Source organism: Theropithecus gelada, chromosome 19 (assembly GCF_003255815.1).
Source record: "Theropithecus gelada isolate Dixy chromosome 19, Tgel_1.0, whole genome shotgun sequence".
Taxonomy (NCBI): Eukaryota; Metazoa; Chordata; class Mammalia; order Primates; family Cercopithecidae; genus Theropithecus; species Theropithecus gelada.
The window spans coordinates 4863353-4879194 of NC_037687.1; the positions used below are offsets into that span (position 1 = coordinate 4863353).

Here is a 15842-nt window from a genome sequence, read left to right on the forward strand (position 1 = left end):
CCTGATCTCAGGCGATCCGCCTTTCTTGGCCTCCCCAAGTGCTGGGACTACAGGTGTGAGTCCACGCACCCAGCCCTTGGCCTGATCATTGTAAAGCCTGCTTCCACTTTCCCATCTCCTTTGACTTTGACCTTTTTGTATCCCTCTTTCACTTATTAGGACCTTTTAAGGACATTGTGCCCACCTGGATCACCCAGGAGACGCTCCCCAACTCAAAATCATTAACTGAATCACACCTGCAAAGTTGCAAAGTCCTTTTAGCTGTGTAAGGCACTGTATTCACAGATCCTGGGGATGAGGACGTGGGGGTCTAGAGACGCCTATCTTTGGGGGCCATGATCTGTCTCCTATATAGGGACATAGCAGAAGTCCCACTGACCAGATAGAGGAGATAATAGAGTGATGAAGAAACTATAAAAAGCTAAGTGGGAACTCAACGTTTTTCTGCTCACAGCTCTCAAGAGAAAGACCAAAGTCCTCCCCGGTGGCCTTCAAGGTATTATATATCACCCCTCTGACCTCAACTCCCCCTCCCCTTTGCTTAGTGGGCCCCAACCACACCAGCCCCTTCCTGCTCCCGGGACACCTCTAAGCCTTTTCCGGCCTCTGGGTTTGACCTTCCCTCCTAGACCCATCTGTCCTTGGAGCCTCATCTCCGATCCCAGCTCAAATGTCATCTTCTCTGAGAGGCCCACCGCAATGGCCCCAGTGAGACAGTATCCTCTCTCCCCGCCTCCCGACTCATGGCTGCTGGGTACTCTCCTATAAGGAATCATCTCAAATTATCTGCTTTATTTATTCATTTCTTGCCTGTCTCCCCCAGATAGGAATTTTTCCTCCCTGAGACCACCAAGTGGGTCTGCCACGTACACCCCTGGGTTTTGCAGCTCTGAGCAACCTGTCCGGCTGCTTTGTAGGTGTCCAGCACAGGTCACTGGTGTGCCCGCCAGGACTGGTCAGAGTGGAATAGACAGGGCGGAGGGGGCAGGGCAGCCCTGCCCGCCTGGACAGCCTGGAGAAGGCGGGAAAACGAGGCGGGAAAAGACAGCAAACAAGCCCTGCGGGTGGGTAGGGTGGAGAGCCCTGGCAGGCCCTGACGCCAGGCAGTGGGGCTTGGGGCGATCAGGCGAGCCATCGGGGTGCAGGTGGTCTCCTAGGGGCCCCCCACATTCCCTCGCAGTATTTACACATTGATTCTGGCCTTCTTAGACCTACTGGTCAATGCGTGCGACTGGGGACCTGCGAACGGACTTGGACTTAAGAGGTCAGGGGGTCTGTACCCTGGGGGTCCCCAAGGCTCCTGGGGGGGCCCACGTGCGGGGGGTGACCAGGCCCTGCCACGCAGACCCTTTGCACGCTGGGCGCGCCCAGCAGAGCGCGCAAGGCTAGGCGGAGCCGTGGCCCGCTGGGCGGAGGCGCCGTGGACAGAGGAGGGGGCGCCCCCCACCCTCTTTCTCGCTTCCCGCCACTGCGCCGGCCAATCAGGAGGCAGGCGCCCGCCCCCGGCACGGCCTCCTGCGGCCCCGCAACTCCCAAATGCCGAGTTTTCGCGGGAAAAAAATCAGAGCAGCTGGCAGCGCGGCGGGCAGCATTTGCCGAGCGGGCGCTCCGGGTCGCACGCACGTCCGCGGGGGGTCCGGGCCACGCACGCGGCTTCATAGCTATCCCCAGCCGGGCCGGGCGCGCAGACAGACAAGCGGTTTGCGGCGACCAGAGAGGTGAGCCGCCGGGTCGGGGTGCCAGCCCGGGCCAGGCGCACGGGGCTCGGGGACTTTACAAAACTTTCCCGCGCGGCCAACACGGGCGCACTCGTGTCCCTCACTCTGTCCCGGGATCCAGGGCCTCCCCTTCCGCCGAACCCTTGGGAGTCGCTCCCCGACACATACCCGGCTGGAGCCGGGACCAGCGCTGCGTCCCCGGAGCCCGGCTGGGGGTCGAGCGCACCGGGTGGGGGAGGGCCCGGCAAGCCGCCGGGGAGGATGTCAGGCTCCGCGCCTGCGCGCGGGGCGCCCCGCGATTCAATTGTCGCGCCCGAGCCCGATTTCGCGCGCCCTGAGCTCCCCGGGCGCATCTGGGCCAATGGGGGGCGAGCGGGGCGGGGCGGCCGGGTGCGGCGGAGCCAATAAGAAGCGGCTCAAGTGAAGGGGGGCGGGACTTGGCGAGCTGGGGCCCCTTGGTCGTCCCGGCGGCGGGGGTGGGCGTGGGCTGCTGGCGCGACCCGCGCGGACCGGTGGGAGTGCGGGAGGGACGCCGGGGGTCTAGGGTTTGGAGGGGCGCGAGCTGCCGGGAGTTGGGGGCCGAGGTGAGTCGCGGGGCGCGCGGGCGGGGGTGGCCGGGACGGGCGGCCAGTTGCCATGGCCACCGCGGGGCGGGCCCGGTCGCGCACGCGCGCGTTTGGGGGGCAGCAAGGAGGGGGGGGGGGGCGGGCACCGAGGGGTCCCGGGACCCGCGGATCTCGGGTGGGGTTTTTTCGTCTCAGTCGCACTTGGTTGAGTTCCCCCGGGACTTCTGAAGTTCCGGCCCGCGCTGGACTTCTGGCATTCCCTCTTCCGTAAATAGGAATCCGAGGAATGAATGAATCAATGAATGAAATGAGTAAACGAACCAACTCGGCCACTTGGCCCAGGCCTCCTTCCTCCTCTGGTCGTGGGGAAGGAGGGATGGGTTGGACCTTTTGCTTTCCTTTCAATTCCCTCTTTTCATTCTCCTTCCTCCTCAATCTTCAACACCTGGCTAGTTGTTAATGCGTTAAGTCCTTAATTTACTGTGTCTGGCCCTGGCCGGGGTCTGGCTGTATAGGAGGACTGGGAGGGCATCCTGGGAGTTTCCTGCTGTCCACAGGCCGGACAAAAGCAACCCCGACTCCTTAGAGCATGGTATGCCTTGGAGGTGTTGGTAAAACTGATCTGGGGTTTTTGCTGTCTCTTCCCTCAGCGCCGACACCATGTGGATCCAGGTTCGGACCATGGACGGGAGGCAGACCCACACGGTGGACTCGCTGTCCAGGCTGACCAAGGTGGAGGAGCTGAGGCGGAAGATCCAGGAGCTGTTCCACGTGGAGCCAGGCCTGCAGAGGCTGTTCTACAGGGGCAAACAGGTACACCCGCCGCCAGCACCTTTGTTCTATGCCTGGTCCAGGCCCCGCGCCTCTGCAGCCACCAGCCGATACTTTCTCCCTCCCACCTCCCCCCCCACAACCTCGTCCGGTCCCACTTCACCTCTCCCGGAAGGAGAAGTCCACAGAAACCTCAAATGCCTGCGAGAGGAAGGAACAAAGGGAGGACTCACAGATTGACATGCTGGGCTGGCGGCTGGTCCTCGAATCTATAGGGTCTGGGCTTTTAAACTTATTTTTTCAAAGCTCCCCCTCAAAATAATGGCTAGAGAAAGAAGTTTTGGAGGTGGCCGATGGAAGACTGAGGAATTTTCGAGAAAGGGCCCAGGACCATCCCGTAGCTAGGACGGAAGGGACCAGGTTTTCTTTTTTAAACATCCACCACCAATTAATTACTCACAGCCTGTACCAGTTAAGCGTCAGACCCCAGAGTGTTTTTTTTCTAAAAATTTGGATTAGCTTATTCAGAGTCTGGAGATGGCGCTTGCTAATCAGGAATTTCCGCCACTCTGAGCCTGCTGTGCCGCCGCTGCTGGTGACCTGGGGCGCATGGTCCCCGAGGGGTCCACCGGCCTTCATCTCTTTCTCTGTTCTTTCCCCAGCCCCTCGTTGCATTTAAAATGGCCCCCTTTGATTTCATAGCTGCCACGTTTGGGACGCTCCCTCCATTGGCACCTGGGGGGGTTGGGGGTTCTACTTTGGTGGGTGTTTTTGTGGGGGACTGCGGGACCTACTGTGAGTGGGGTTTCCCGGCAGGATGAAACAGGGTGATTGAAGGTGTAGGTCCCATCTGCTGGAGATGGTTGGACCGTGGGGACGGGCATAGACTACTGGAACTGGATTAAAAGTTGTCAGTTGAGCTGCGTGTACCCCACCGTGTTGTTGTTGGATTTTGAACCGGGTACTGCTGCCATCTGGTGTCTAGGTTGGAAAATAAACACCGCGCCGGGCCAGGTTTTTTGGGGGCTGGGAGGATCATGCCTGCTCACTCCAGATGAGATCTGATGATTAATTTCTCCGGCTTGCACGCAGTAGACCTTCCTTAGCCCTCTTCCCGTAAGAGACGTGATGACTTGAGTCGTAAGAATCTGAGTTAGCCCGCCCTGCCCCGGGAGGAGGCGATCTGAAGAACTTGAGGAGTCGATCGTGCAGCCGCGTGCGCGCAGGGAAGAGGCAGGGCCGGGCTCAACAGAGGAGCTCCGCCTGGCGCGCTCTTCCTCCCTCCTCCTACGATGCGTGCTCCCTTTGTGGCATCCAAACTGATTTTGATTTGCTGCTCAGCCTATTGGGTTAGCACAGAAGGCTTCATTTCACAAAGTTTCTGAAGCCTGCACAGACCTGCTAAGTTCACGGGGTAGCTCAATGGCGGGTTGGACTCTCATGCTCCCAAGTTCAGGAGAGGAGATAATGCTGAGTATCCACTCTATGCCAGTCACCGAGCTAGCATTTTAATTTTTGCATTTCACCCACGCAGGAATGGGAAAACACCTAAACACACCTGCCATGTAGATTTTACCATCGATATTCTGACGTATGAGGTTTATGATGAAGCGCTCTGTCTTTCTCTATGCCCACCAAGCCATCTTTTTGGGATGCATTTCAAAGTAAGTTGCAGACACCAGTCTACCTTTCCCCTAATTACTGCAGCACACCATCAGTAACTAGAGCTCAGTATTTGTTTTTGGTTCTGTTCTTACTGTTTTTTTTTTTTTCTTATTGAGACAGGATCTCATTCTGCCCAGGCTGTGGTGCAGTGGCACAATCACAGCTCACTACAGCCTCAGTTTCCTGGGCTCAAGCAGTCCTCCAGCCTCAGCCTCCAAAGTAGCTAGGACTATAGGCGTGTACCACCATGCCTGGCTAGTTTTTGTATATTTTGTAGAGATGGGGTCTTATTATGCTGCCCAGGGTGGTCTCCTGGGCTCAAGTGACCCTCCTGCCTTGGCCTCCCAAAGTGTTGGGGTTACAGGCATGAGCTACTGTGCCTGGCCAAAAAACTTTGAGTATAGTGAAACAGATGTTAAACAGACTGAATAATTTTGACAAATGTCTACATCCATGCAACCCAAAACCCCTATCTCCCCTCATTTGTAACATAATACTTGAGTCATACAATAGTTTCTGTCACATCTCTAAGTTTAGTGTGACAATGACAGGAACACTTATGTTAATTAGACACATACATTGTGCTTTTCTTTCTTTTTTTTTTTTTTGAGATGGAGTTTCACTCTTGTTGCCCAGGCTCGAGTGCAGTGGTGCCATCTGGGCTCACTGCAACCTTCACCTCCCAAGTTCAAGCGATCCTCCTACCTCAGCCTCCTAAGTAGCTGGGATTACAGGCGCCCACCACCACGCCTGACTAATTTTTTGTTGTTGTTTTTTTTTTTTTGAGGAGTCTTGCTCTGTCGCCCAGGCTGGAGTGCAGTGGCGCGATCTCGGCTCACTGCAAGCTCCGCCTCCCAGGTTCACGCCATTCTCCTGCCTCAGCCTCCCGAGTAGCTGGGACTACAGGCGCCCGCCACCATGTCCGGCTAATTTTTTTGTACTTTTTTAGTAGAGACGGGGTTTCACCGTGTTAGCCAGGATGGTCTCGATCTCCTGACCTCGTGATCCGCCCCTCTCGGCCTCCCAAATTGCTGGGATTACAGGCTTGAGCCACCACGCCCGGCCAATTTTTTGTATTTTTAATAGAGATGGAGTTTCACCATGTTGGCCAGGCTGGTTTCAAACTCTTGACCTCAGGTGATCCACCTACCTCAGTCTCCCAAAGTGCTGGGATTACAGGTGTGAACCACTGTGCCCAGCCAACGTACATTGTGCTTTTAATTGTCAGGATGTTGGCAGTGATGATACCCGGCCCTAGCTCTACCGGAACTCACCCGGACTGAACAGGGAGCTGGGATTGGAACCTGAGATTTTGGTTTCTGAGACTGGGCTCTCAACACTGAATTTCGTCTCCCAGGTCAGCTCTGGTAGTTATGAAAAGATTCCGTGTTCCTACGTAACCTTCATAACCGCCTCTTTGTTCCCTAACCCTGTGGCTGTTCCCTATGCAGTAGTTTTTTTTCTCTCGAGACGGAGTTTCGCTCTTGTTGCCCAAGCTGGAGTGCAATGGCATGATCCTGGCTTACCTCAACCTCTGCCTCCTGAGTTCAAGTGATTTCTTCTGCCTCAGCCTCCGGAGTAGCTGGGACTACAGGTGTGCGCCACCATGCCTGGCTGCTTTTTTTTTTTTTTTTTTTTTTTTTTGTATTTTTAGTAGAGATGGGGTTTCTCCATGTTGGTCAGGCTGGTCTCGAACTCCCGACCTCAGGTGATTCACCACCCCCCTTGGCCTCCCGAAGTGCTGGGATTACAGGCCGGAGCCATTGCACCCGGCCCCCATGCAGTAGCTTTAAGAGATCGTGTCGTTGCTTCTGTCTTCCGGGCCCCAGAGAGGTGATGCAGTTTCCCCACTTGGATGGCTCGGAAAGTGAGCTGGTGGCAGGGAGGTTTGGACGGTGGAGGGAGGGGGGCACAGAGGCACACAGCAGCACCTCCCAGCGCCACGTGAAGTCTGCAGGCCCCCAGGCTAACGTGAGAGAAAGCAACGCAGTTCCCGGTGGGCGCAAATGGGCCGTTGTCCTTATAGAATGTTCTAGAGTGTTCACAGTCCTTTTTTGTCCTGTTTAAAGAAACTTGGCCTAGCAGCCCAAGGTCTACGGTGAAGTTGATGGAGACCCCAGAGCAGAACAGAGTTGGGTCTGTCTCGGAATATGGAGGATCTTGTGGTGGCCTCACTTGGGCTGAATAGGGTGGCAGTGATGTCGCTTGATGGGCGGGAAGGCAGGGAGCTGATGGCAGTGAGTTTGGGCGGGCGGCCCAGCGTAGGCAACGGGAGAGGCATCTGCAGCTCCCCATCCCCCAGTCTTTTTTCTTTTTGGCTGCACATCAAAATAACAATAGCTGTCTTTCGTGGCGCCTTTAACCTGCTCAGGTACAACACTGCACTGTACGTAATCTTTTCAGCATCCCTGGCCAGAGACTCGCCAGCTCCCACATCATCTTATTTTAGACAGGGCTAATACCTACCACGTTGTAGCGCAGTGCGAATTCAATGAGATTATGAATGTGAAGGGCGGAGTGAGCCCCGTGCCTGGCTCACAATGAAAGTGAAATAAATCTCTTAGCACAGGGCTTCTCCCGCTCTGCACTGTGGCTGTTTGGGGCCAGGTCATCCTCCGGCTGGGGCTGTACTGGGCACTGCAGGGTGCTGAGCAGCGTCCCTGGCCTCCACCCACTCCATGCCAGAGCACCCTACCCTACCAGTCATGACAACCACAAATATCCTGAGACTTCCATGCCTCAAAGGCAGGATTAGAGTCAGTCTGATGCCTCAGTTGAAATGGTGGCCCAGGAATGGCCTTGCAAGGGTCACTTGTCATAGTGATGCCTCGGGTGTCCCCACTGGACAGCCCCCTTGCAGAGGCCTGCCCTTCTGGCTGCAGAAGGGAGGGTCCCCACCACCAGCTCCCACCCACTGTTGCATCCCTCCCCCAGGAGGGCTCCCTGTTAGAGTGCACGGCCTCTGTTAGGATTACTCACCGCTGCTGTAGTGGCCCCCAGAGCAGCTGTAGACAATCGGTAAATGGGTGGGTGTGGCTTTGTTCCAATAAAGCTTGATTTATAAAAACAGGTATGGCCGGGTGCAGTAGCTCATGGTTGTAATCCCCGCACTTTGGGAGGCCAAGGCAGGTGGATCACCTGAGGTCAGGAGTTCGACACCACCCTGCCAACATGATGAAACCCCGTCTCTACTAAAAATACAAAAATGAGGCGGATGTGGTGGCGCATGCCTGTAGTCCCAGTTACTTAGGAGGCTGAGACAGGAGAATCGCTTGAACCTGGGAGGTGGAGGTTGCAGTGAGCTGAGGTCCCACTACTGCACTCCAGTCTGGGCGACAGAGCAAGATTCTATCTCAAAAAAGAAAAATAAAAAAACATAAAACCAAAACAAAGTAGGTGCAGGCCAGAATTGTCCCTGGGGACATAGTTGGTCAATTAGATTGCACACTTTGATCCAGCCTCAGTTGGTGTGTCCGGGTTTTCTGGCTAGGAAGAATGCTGCTGTGGAATGTGTTGGAACAGATCCTTACGTGTGCCGTGTTGGCGTTCTTCCAGGTCAGGGGTTCTCAAACGGATCTCAGGACCCCTTTACATCTTCCAGAATGATCCAAGAGCCCCAGGAGCCTGTGTCTGTGGATTCTGTCTGTCGGTTGTCACTGTGTTAAAAATTGAGGCCAGGCATGGTGGCTTACGCCTGTAATCCCAGCACTTTGGGAGGTTGAGGCAAGAGGATCGCTTGAGGTTGGGAGTTCGAGACCAGCCTGGGTCATGTAGCAAGACCCCGTCTCTACAAAAATCATGAAAATTAGCCGGGCGTGGTGGCGCATGCCTGTAGTCCTAGCTACTTGGGAGGCCAAGGTGGGAGGATCACTTGAGCCTGGAAGGTAGAGGCTGCAGTAAGCCAAGACTGTACCACTGCACCCCAGCCTGGGAGACAGAGTGAGACTTTGTCTCAAAAAAACAAACAAAAAAAACAAATAAATTGAAAGCTGAGAAATTCAAAGCACAAGAAGACAAGCGTGCCCCCTCTTTTAGCTGTCAACATGGCGGAGCCGTCCCTGGTGACGCAGCCTCCAAAGATGCCCCTTGCCCTCCTGAGACCTCAAGAGGGAAACTGGCAGCGACAGTGATGGTAGTGTCTTGGTGGCGGTCACGTTGACCTCACTGACCTCCGAAGTGCTGCTCTAGTGTCTCAGCGGTGACCCAGCCGGGTCGAAGGACGGAGTTCCGCTGTCACTAGCCCTCCGCCCGTCCTGTGTGCTGGGATGCCCTCGCGGTGCTGTCCACGCCACCGCCGCTCCCCCACCTGTGGGTCCTGCCTCCTCTGGGTCTGGGATCCTCCCGCATCGGTTTTGCTTCCTCCCCTCTCTCCCTCCATCTGTCTGTCTTGCCCGCACCTGAGGTTGCCGCCGAGGCGCTGAGACGAGCCAGCAGGAGCTGTGGCTGCCCCCCAGGAAGGCAGAGCAGTTTCTTACTTCCTTCCCCCCGGGTCCCGTCAGGCCTCTGCAGGCGCTCTGTCTTCCGGCTGGAGGTCCTTCTTGGTTCGAGGCTTACACGGTCCTTGCTGAGCTCCTAAACGTTTGGTTTCTATCCCGGAAGTTGCTGTCTCTAAGCCAACTGGACAGCCACCACTCCTCAAACCCGGAGGCTCTTAGTATCTTCCCTGCTGTGCCGCTAGGCAGCGTTCGGCACCCTGAAAGAGATCCTCCGAATATGGCATGAGGGGTAGGAAGTGGGCGGCTGTGGGGGGGTGCAGCGAGCTTTTAGTCTTAAGTTTTCATTTTTTTTTTTTTTCCTTTTCTTTTTCTTTTTTTTTTTTTTGAGACGGAGTCTCGCTCTGTCTCCTAGGCTGGAGTGCAGTGGCCAGATCTCAGCTCACTGCAAGCTCCGCCTCCCGGGTTTACGCCATTCTCCTGCCTCAGCCTCCCGAGTAGCTGGGACTACAGGCGCCCGCCAACTCGCCCGGCTAGTTTTTTGTATTTTTTAGTAGAGACGGGGTTTCACTGTGTTAGCCAGGATGGTCTCGATCTCCTGACGTCGTGATCCGCCCGTCTCGGCCTCCCAAAGTGCTGGGATTACAGGCTTGAGCCACCGCGCCCGGCCTCCTTTTCTTTTTCTTTTTTTCGAGACAGAGTCTCGCTCTGTCGCCCAGGCTGGAGTGCAGTGGCGTGATCTCAGCTTGTTGCAAGCTCCGCCTCCCGGGTTCAAGCAATTCTCCTGCCGCAGCCTCCCGAGTAGCTGGGAGGACAGGCATGCGCCACCACGCCCAGCCCATTTTGTATTTTTTAGTAGAGATGAGGTTTCTCCCATGTTGGTCAGGCTGGTCTCTAACTCCCGACATCCAGTTATCTGCCCGCCTTGGCCTTCCAAAGTGCTGGGATTATAGGCGTGAGCCACCGTGCGCGGCTGATTTTTTTTTTTTTTTTTTTTTTGAGACAAGGTCTTGCTCTGTTGCCCAGGCTGGAGTACAGTGGCACGATCTTAGCTCACTGCTGGCTCGAATTCCTGAGCTCAGGTGATCCTCCTGTCTCAGCCTCCCAAGTAGCAGGGACTATAGGCTGTATACCACTACACCTGGCGAATTTTAAACATTTTTGTAGAGATGGGGTCTTGCCATGTTGCCCATGCTGGTCTTGAACTCCTGGCCTCAAATGATCCTTCTGCCTCAGCTTCCCAAAGTGCTGGGATTACAGGCCTGAGCCACTGCTCCTGACATTTTATTTTATTTTATTTTATTTTTTTTTGAGACAGGGTATCAGTGTCTCCCAGGCTGGAGTGCAGTGGCGCCATCTCAACTCACTGCAACCCTCGCCTCTTGGGCTCAAGCAGTCCTCCCACCACAGCCTTCCAGGTAGTTGGGACTAGAGGTAAATTTTGTAGTGATGGGTTTTGCCATGTTGCCCGGGTGATCTTCACCTCCCGGACTCAAGTGATCCTCCCGTCTTGGCCTCTCAAATCACACCTGGGATTACAGGCGTGAGCCACTGCACCCAGCCCCATTTTAACTTTTTTTTTTTTTGAGACAGAGTCTTGCTCTGTCGCCCAGGCTGGAGTGCAGGTGGTGCGATCTCGGCTCACCACATGCTCCACTTCCCAGGCTCATGCCATTCTCCTGCCTCAGCCTCCCGAGTAGCTGGGATTCCAGGCACCTGCCACCACGGCCGGCTAACTTTTTGTATTTTTTTTTTTTTTTTTTTTTTGAGGCGGAGTCTCGCTCTGTCGCCCAGGCTGGAGTGCAGTGGCCGGATCTCAGCTCACTGCAAGCTCCACCTCCTGGGTTTACGCCATTCTCCTGCCTCAGCCTCCCGAGTAGCTGGGACTACAGGCGCCCGCCACCTCGCCCGGCTAGTTTTTTGTATTTTTAGTAGAGACGGGGTTTCACCATGTTAGCCAGGATGGTCTTGATCTCCTGACCTCGTGATCCGCCCGTCTCGGCCTCCCAAAGTGCTGGGATTACAGGCTTGAGCCACCGCGCCCGGCCCAACTTTTTGTATTTTTAGCAGAGACAGGATTTCACCACGTTAGCCAGGATGGTCTCCATCTGACCTCGTGATCCACCTGCCTCGGCCTCCCAAAGTGCTGGGATTACAGGCGTGAGCCACCGTGCCCAGCCCATTTTAAGTTTTCTAATAATGATTTTCCTTTTGCCGAAAATGGCAAGTGGGTTTTAGATTAAGTCACTCCTTTTACTAGGCACAGTAGTAGACCTTGAGTTAGGGCTATGGTGGTATCATTTAATAGGAACATTTAACTTCGCTAGGTCAATGATAGGAGACCAGCCCGCCAACATGGTGAAACCTCATCCCTACCAAAGATACAAAAATTAGCCGGGTGTGCTGGCATGCGCCTGCACTCTCAGCCATTCAGGAGGCTGAGGCGGGAAAATTGCTTGAACCCGGGAGACAGAGGTTGCAGTGAGCCGAGACTGAACCACTGCACTTCAGCCTGGGTGACAGTGAGACTCCGTCTCAAAAAAAAAAAAAAAAGAAAAGAAAAAAGTCCCATGTACCCATCACCCTCTGAAGTAGTCGTCTGCTGTGTCTGATCTTGTTCATTTTGCTCATTTCTACCCCACCCACTTACCTCTACCTGACTGGATTGTTTAAGAGATGGGATCTTGCTGTGTTGCCCAGGCTGGAGCACAGTGGTTGTTCACAGATGTGATCATTTTGCATGACAGCCCCAAATTCCTGGGCTCAGGTGACCTTCAGCCTCCCAAGCAGTTGGGACTACAGATGTGAGCCACCATACCAGCTCCTATTGGATCATTTTGAAGCAGGTTACAGATGTTGTAACTGTAACACAGACATCATAGGTACAGGCATTTCAGTGCATCTTCCCCAGTGGCTCATAGATCATGCAGATAGGAAATCGGTCAGGAGGGCCGGGCCCCGTGGCTCACGCCTGTAATCCCAGCACTTTGGGAGGCTGAGGTGGGCGGATCACGAGGTCAGGAGATTGAAACCATCCTGGCCAACATGGTGAAACCCTGTCTCTACCAAAAATACAAAATCAGCTGGGCGTGGTGGCGCAGGTCTGTAATCCCAGCTACTCGGGAGGCTGAGGCTGGAGAATCGCTTGAACCTGGGAGGTGGAGGTTGCATTTAGCCAAGATTGCACCGTTGCACTCCAGCCTGGGCAACAAGAGTGAAACTCCGTCTCAAAAAACAAAAAAAGAAAGTTGGTCAGGATGCCTGGCAGGGTAGCTTAGTCCTATAATCCCAGCATTTTGGGAGGCTAAGTCGGGAGGATCAGTTGAGCCCAGGAATTTGAGACCAGCATGGGCAACATGGAGAAACCCCGTCTGTACAAGAAATACAAAAAGCTTTCTGGACGTGATGGCCCATGCCTGTAGTCCCAGTTACTCGGAGGGGCTGAGGCAGGAGGATCGCTTGAGCCCAGGAGGTCGAGGTTGCAGTGAGCCATGGTCACACCACTGCACTCCAGCCTGGGCAACAGGGAGGGAGACCCTGTTTTAAGAAGAAAAAGAAAATTGATAAAGATATAGATGATTTGAACAAAACGAGTAACAGGGTTACCGTAATGACATGGATGGAATCTGAACCCAGCAAGAAAGAAAACACATTCTTCTCAGGCCACAAGGAGTGCTTAGGGAAACTGACCACATACAAGGCAAGTCTTAAAAACTTGATTTGTATTTGTATTTGTATTTATTTGTTTATTTATGAGACTGAGTCTTGCTCTGTCGCCCAGGCTGGAGTGCAGTGGTGCGATCTCTGCTCGATGCAAACTCTGCCTCCCGGGTTCACACCCTTCTCCTGCCTCAGCCTCCCGAGTAGCTGGGACTACAGGTGCCCGCTACCACGCCCGGCTAGTTTTTTGTATTTTTTTTTAGTAGAGACTGGGTTTTACCGTGTTAGTCAGGATGGTCTTGATCTGCTGACCTTGTGATCCACCTGCCTTGGCCTCCCAAAGTGTTGGAATTACAGGCGTGAGCCACCATGCGCGGCCATATTTATTTACTTTATTCATTTGAGACAGTCTTGCTCTGTCACCTAGGCTGGAGTATGATGCTGCAATTTTGGCTCACTGCCTGTGGGTTCAAGTGATTCTTCTGCCTTAGTCTCATGAGTAGCTGGGATTACAGGCGTGCGCCACCACATCCGACTAATTTTTTTTTTTTTTTTTTGAGACAAAGTCTCGCTCTTTTGCCCAGGCTGCAGTGCAGTGGCCGGATCCCAGCTCACTGCAAGCTCTGCCTCCCAGGTTGACGCCATTCTTCTGCCTGAGCCTCCCGAGTAGCTGGGACTACAAGCGCCCGCCACCTCGCCCGGCTAGTTTTTTGTATTTTTTAGTAGAGACGGGTTTTCACTGTGTTAGCCAGGATTGTCTCGATCTCCTGACCTCGTGATCCACCCGTCTCGGCCTCCCAAAGTGCTGGGATTACAGGCTTGAGCCACCGCGCCTGGCCTAATTTTTGTATTTTTAGTAGAGATGGAGTATCACCATGTTGGCCAGGCTATTCTTGAACTCCTGATCTCAAGTGATCTGCCTGCCTCGGCCTCCCAAAGTGCTGGGATTACAGGCGTGAGCCACCAGACCCAGCCTTTTGTTTTTCATGTATTTATTTATTTATTTATTTATTTTTGAAATGGGGTCTTGCTCTGTTGCCCAGGCTGGAGTGCAGTGGCGTGATCTCAGCTCATTGCAAACTATGCCTCTTGGGTTCAAGCAATTCTCATGCCACAGCTTCCCGAGTAGCTGGTACTACAGGCGCCTGTAACCACGCCCAGCTAATTTTTTGTGTTTCTAGTAGAGACGGGGTTTTGCCATGTTGGCCAGGCTGGTCTCGAACTCCTGACCTTAGGTAATCCACCCGCCCTCGGCCTCCGTAAGTGCTGGGATTACAGGCGTGAGCCACCGTGCCTGACTCTTTATAACTTTAGAACAATGACTGCCTTACTGACCGTGTTTTCTCTCACCTGTGGAGTCAGAACTTAACCATAACCAAGCTTCCCCCTGCCTGCTATGGGTCCCTTCTGGAATGTTCTAGAGGTGGCATCAGGAGGCTGCCAGGCCAGCTCGTGAGTCGTATTGTGCAGTCAGAGTTTGGTGCCAGCCTGGGCCAGGCCCCATCCCCACTTCCCTGCCTGATTTGCCCCTGTCTACACCATTGTACTGGGAGACACTTCCTGTCCCTCCTATGTAGCCCATGCTAAGCAAGGTGCTTCTGTGCACCTCACCTTTCTGATGCAGGAAGGGCTGAAGTCATGGAAGGGCAGCCGGTCAGGCCCAGTGAGGGTGGCATGGATGCTGTCCTTAGTGACAGATGAGAGGGGATGGGCTGGGACTGCAGGCCTGGCTCCCCTAGCTGCTCCTGCGTGTCAGGGGCTGCCCATTAGCCTGGCCAGGGCCCCTCATTGGATCCCTCCTGTCTGCCCAGTCCATAGCCCTTGTCCCCCTGCCCACCCGCTGCCAGTTCTCATCGGCCCTGCTTCCCTACTTGACTCTGCCTCCCTGGCCTCCCCTCCTCGGTCTTGCTCCTCCCCGACTTGTCCTCTGTCTGAGTCCGGCAGGACAGAGTCCGACCGTCTGACCCCCTCCTGGCTCCGTCCGCTCCTCCTGCCGCCTTCTGCTGTCCAGGTCACTTGGTTTTTGGCCCCTAGCCACCGTGCTGGCTGCCTGCTCTCCAGGCTGCCCCTTGCCCAGGGCTGCACCCCCGACCGGTCCTCCGTCTTGGTGGTGCTGGGACTGTGTTTTCCGTCCTCTGCAGTGGGCTGGTTTCCCTCGTGTGTCAAGGCCCCTCTGCCTGGCTGTCCCTGGCTGCCCCACGCAGCTGAGCTGTGCTCCCGCTGGCTGGAGCTCAGGATGCCCACGCTGTTCTGGCAAATAACGCTGCTGGAAACACAGGACGAGCAGCTGCCCCTCTGTGCACGTGGTCTTCGGACACACGTGAGGGCTGCTCTAGCTTGGGTGCTCACTGCGGGTGATTCTCCCCTCCAGGGGACACTGGGGGATGTCTGGGGACATGCATGACTCAGGGGCGCTCCTGGCATGGAGTGTGTGGAGGCCCGGAGTGCTGATCCACACCCTGCAGGGCCCAGGATGGCCCCACTCCAGAGAGCGACCCCACCCCAAATGTCAGCTTTGGCAAGGGGGTTGTGCCTGGCCACAGAGGTGCTGGCCCGGATGCAGATGAGTGCCGTGTCCATCCCTCTGAGCTCCGTGTGGCTTGCCCTGTGCTGCTTTCCCTGCCCCAGTGATACTGGGGGCCCTTGATTTCTCTCTCTCTTATTTATTTATTTATTTTTAAGACGGAGACTTGTTCTGTCGCCTGGGGTGGAGTGCAGTGGCGAGATCCCGGCTCACTGCAACCTCCGCCTCCTGGGTTCAGGTGATTCTCTTGCCTCAGCCTCTCGAATAATTGGGATTACATGCACCCACCACCATGCCTGGCTAATTTAGTAGAGACGGGGTTTGGCGATGTTGCCCAGGCTGCTCTCGAACTCCTGGCCTCAAGTGATCTGCCCACCTTGGCCTCCCAAAATGCTGGGATTACAGAGTAAGCCACTGTGCCCAGCCCCTTTTAAAAAAAAAAAAAAAAAATTAATAAACTTTATTTTCTTTTTTTTTTTTATTTTTTTTATTTTTTTTTTTTTTT

General features: G+C 54.7%; 1 protein-coding gene across 1 annotated transcript in view; it reads left to right on the forward strand.

The window, feature by feature from the left end:
* The first annotated feature begins 1498 nt into the window (after positions 1–1498).
* Positions 1499–15842, forward strand: part of UHRF1 (ubiquitin like with PHD and ring finger domains 1) — a 56717-nt gene continuing 42373 nt past the window's right edge. Inside the window, exons 1-2 of the mRNA XM_025368823.1 lie at positions 1499–1718; positions 2935–3097. Coding sequence (XP_025224608.1) covers positions 1537–1718; positions 2935–3097 — 345 coding nt within the window. The 5' untranslated portion in view covers positions 1499–1536. The remainder of the gene's footprint in view (positions 1719–2934; positions 3098–15842) is intronic.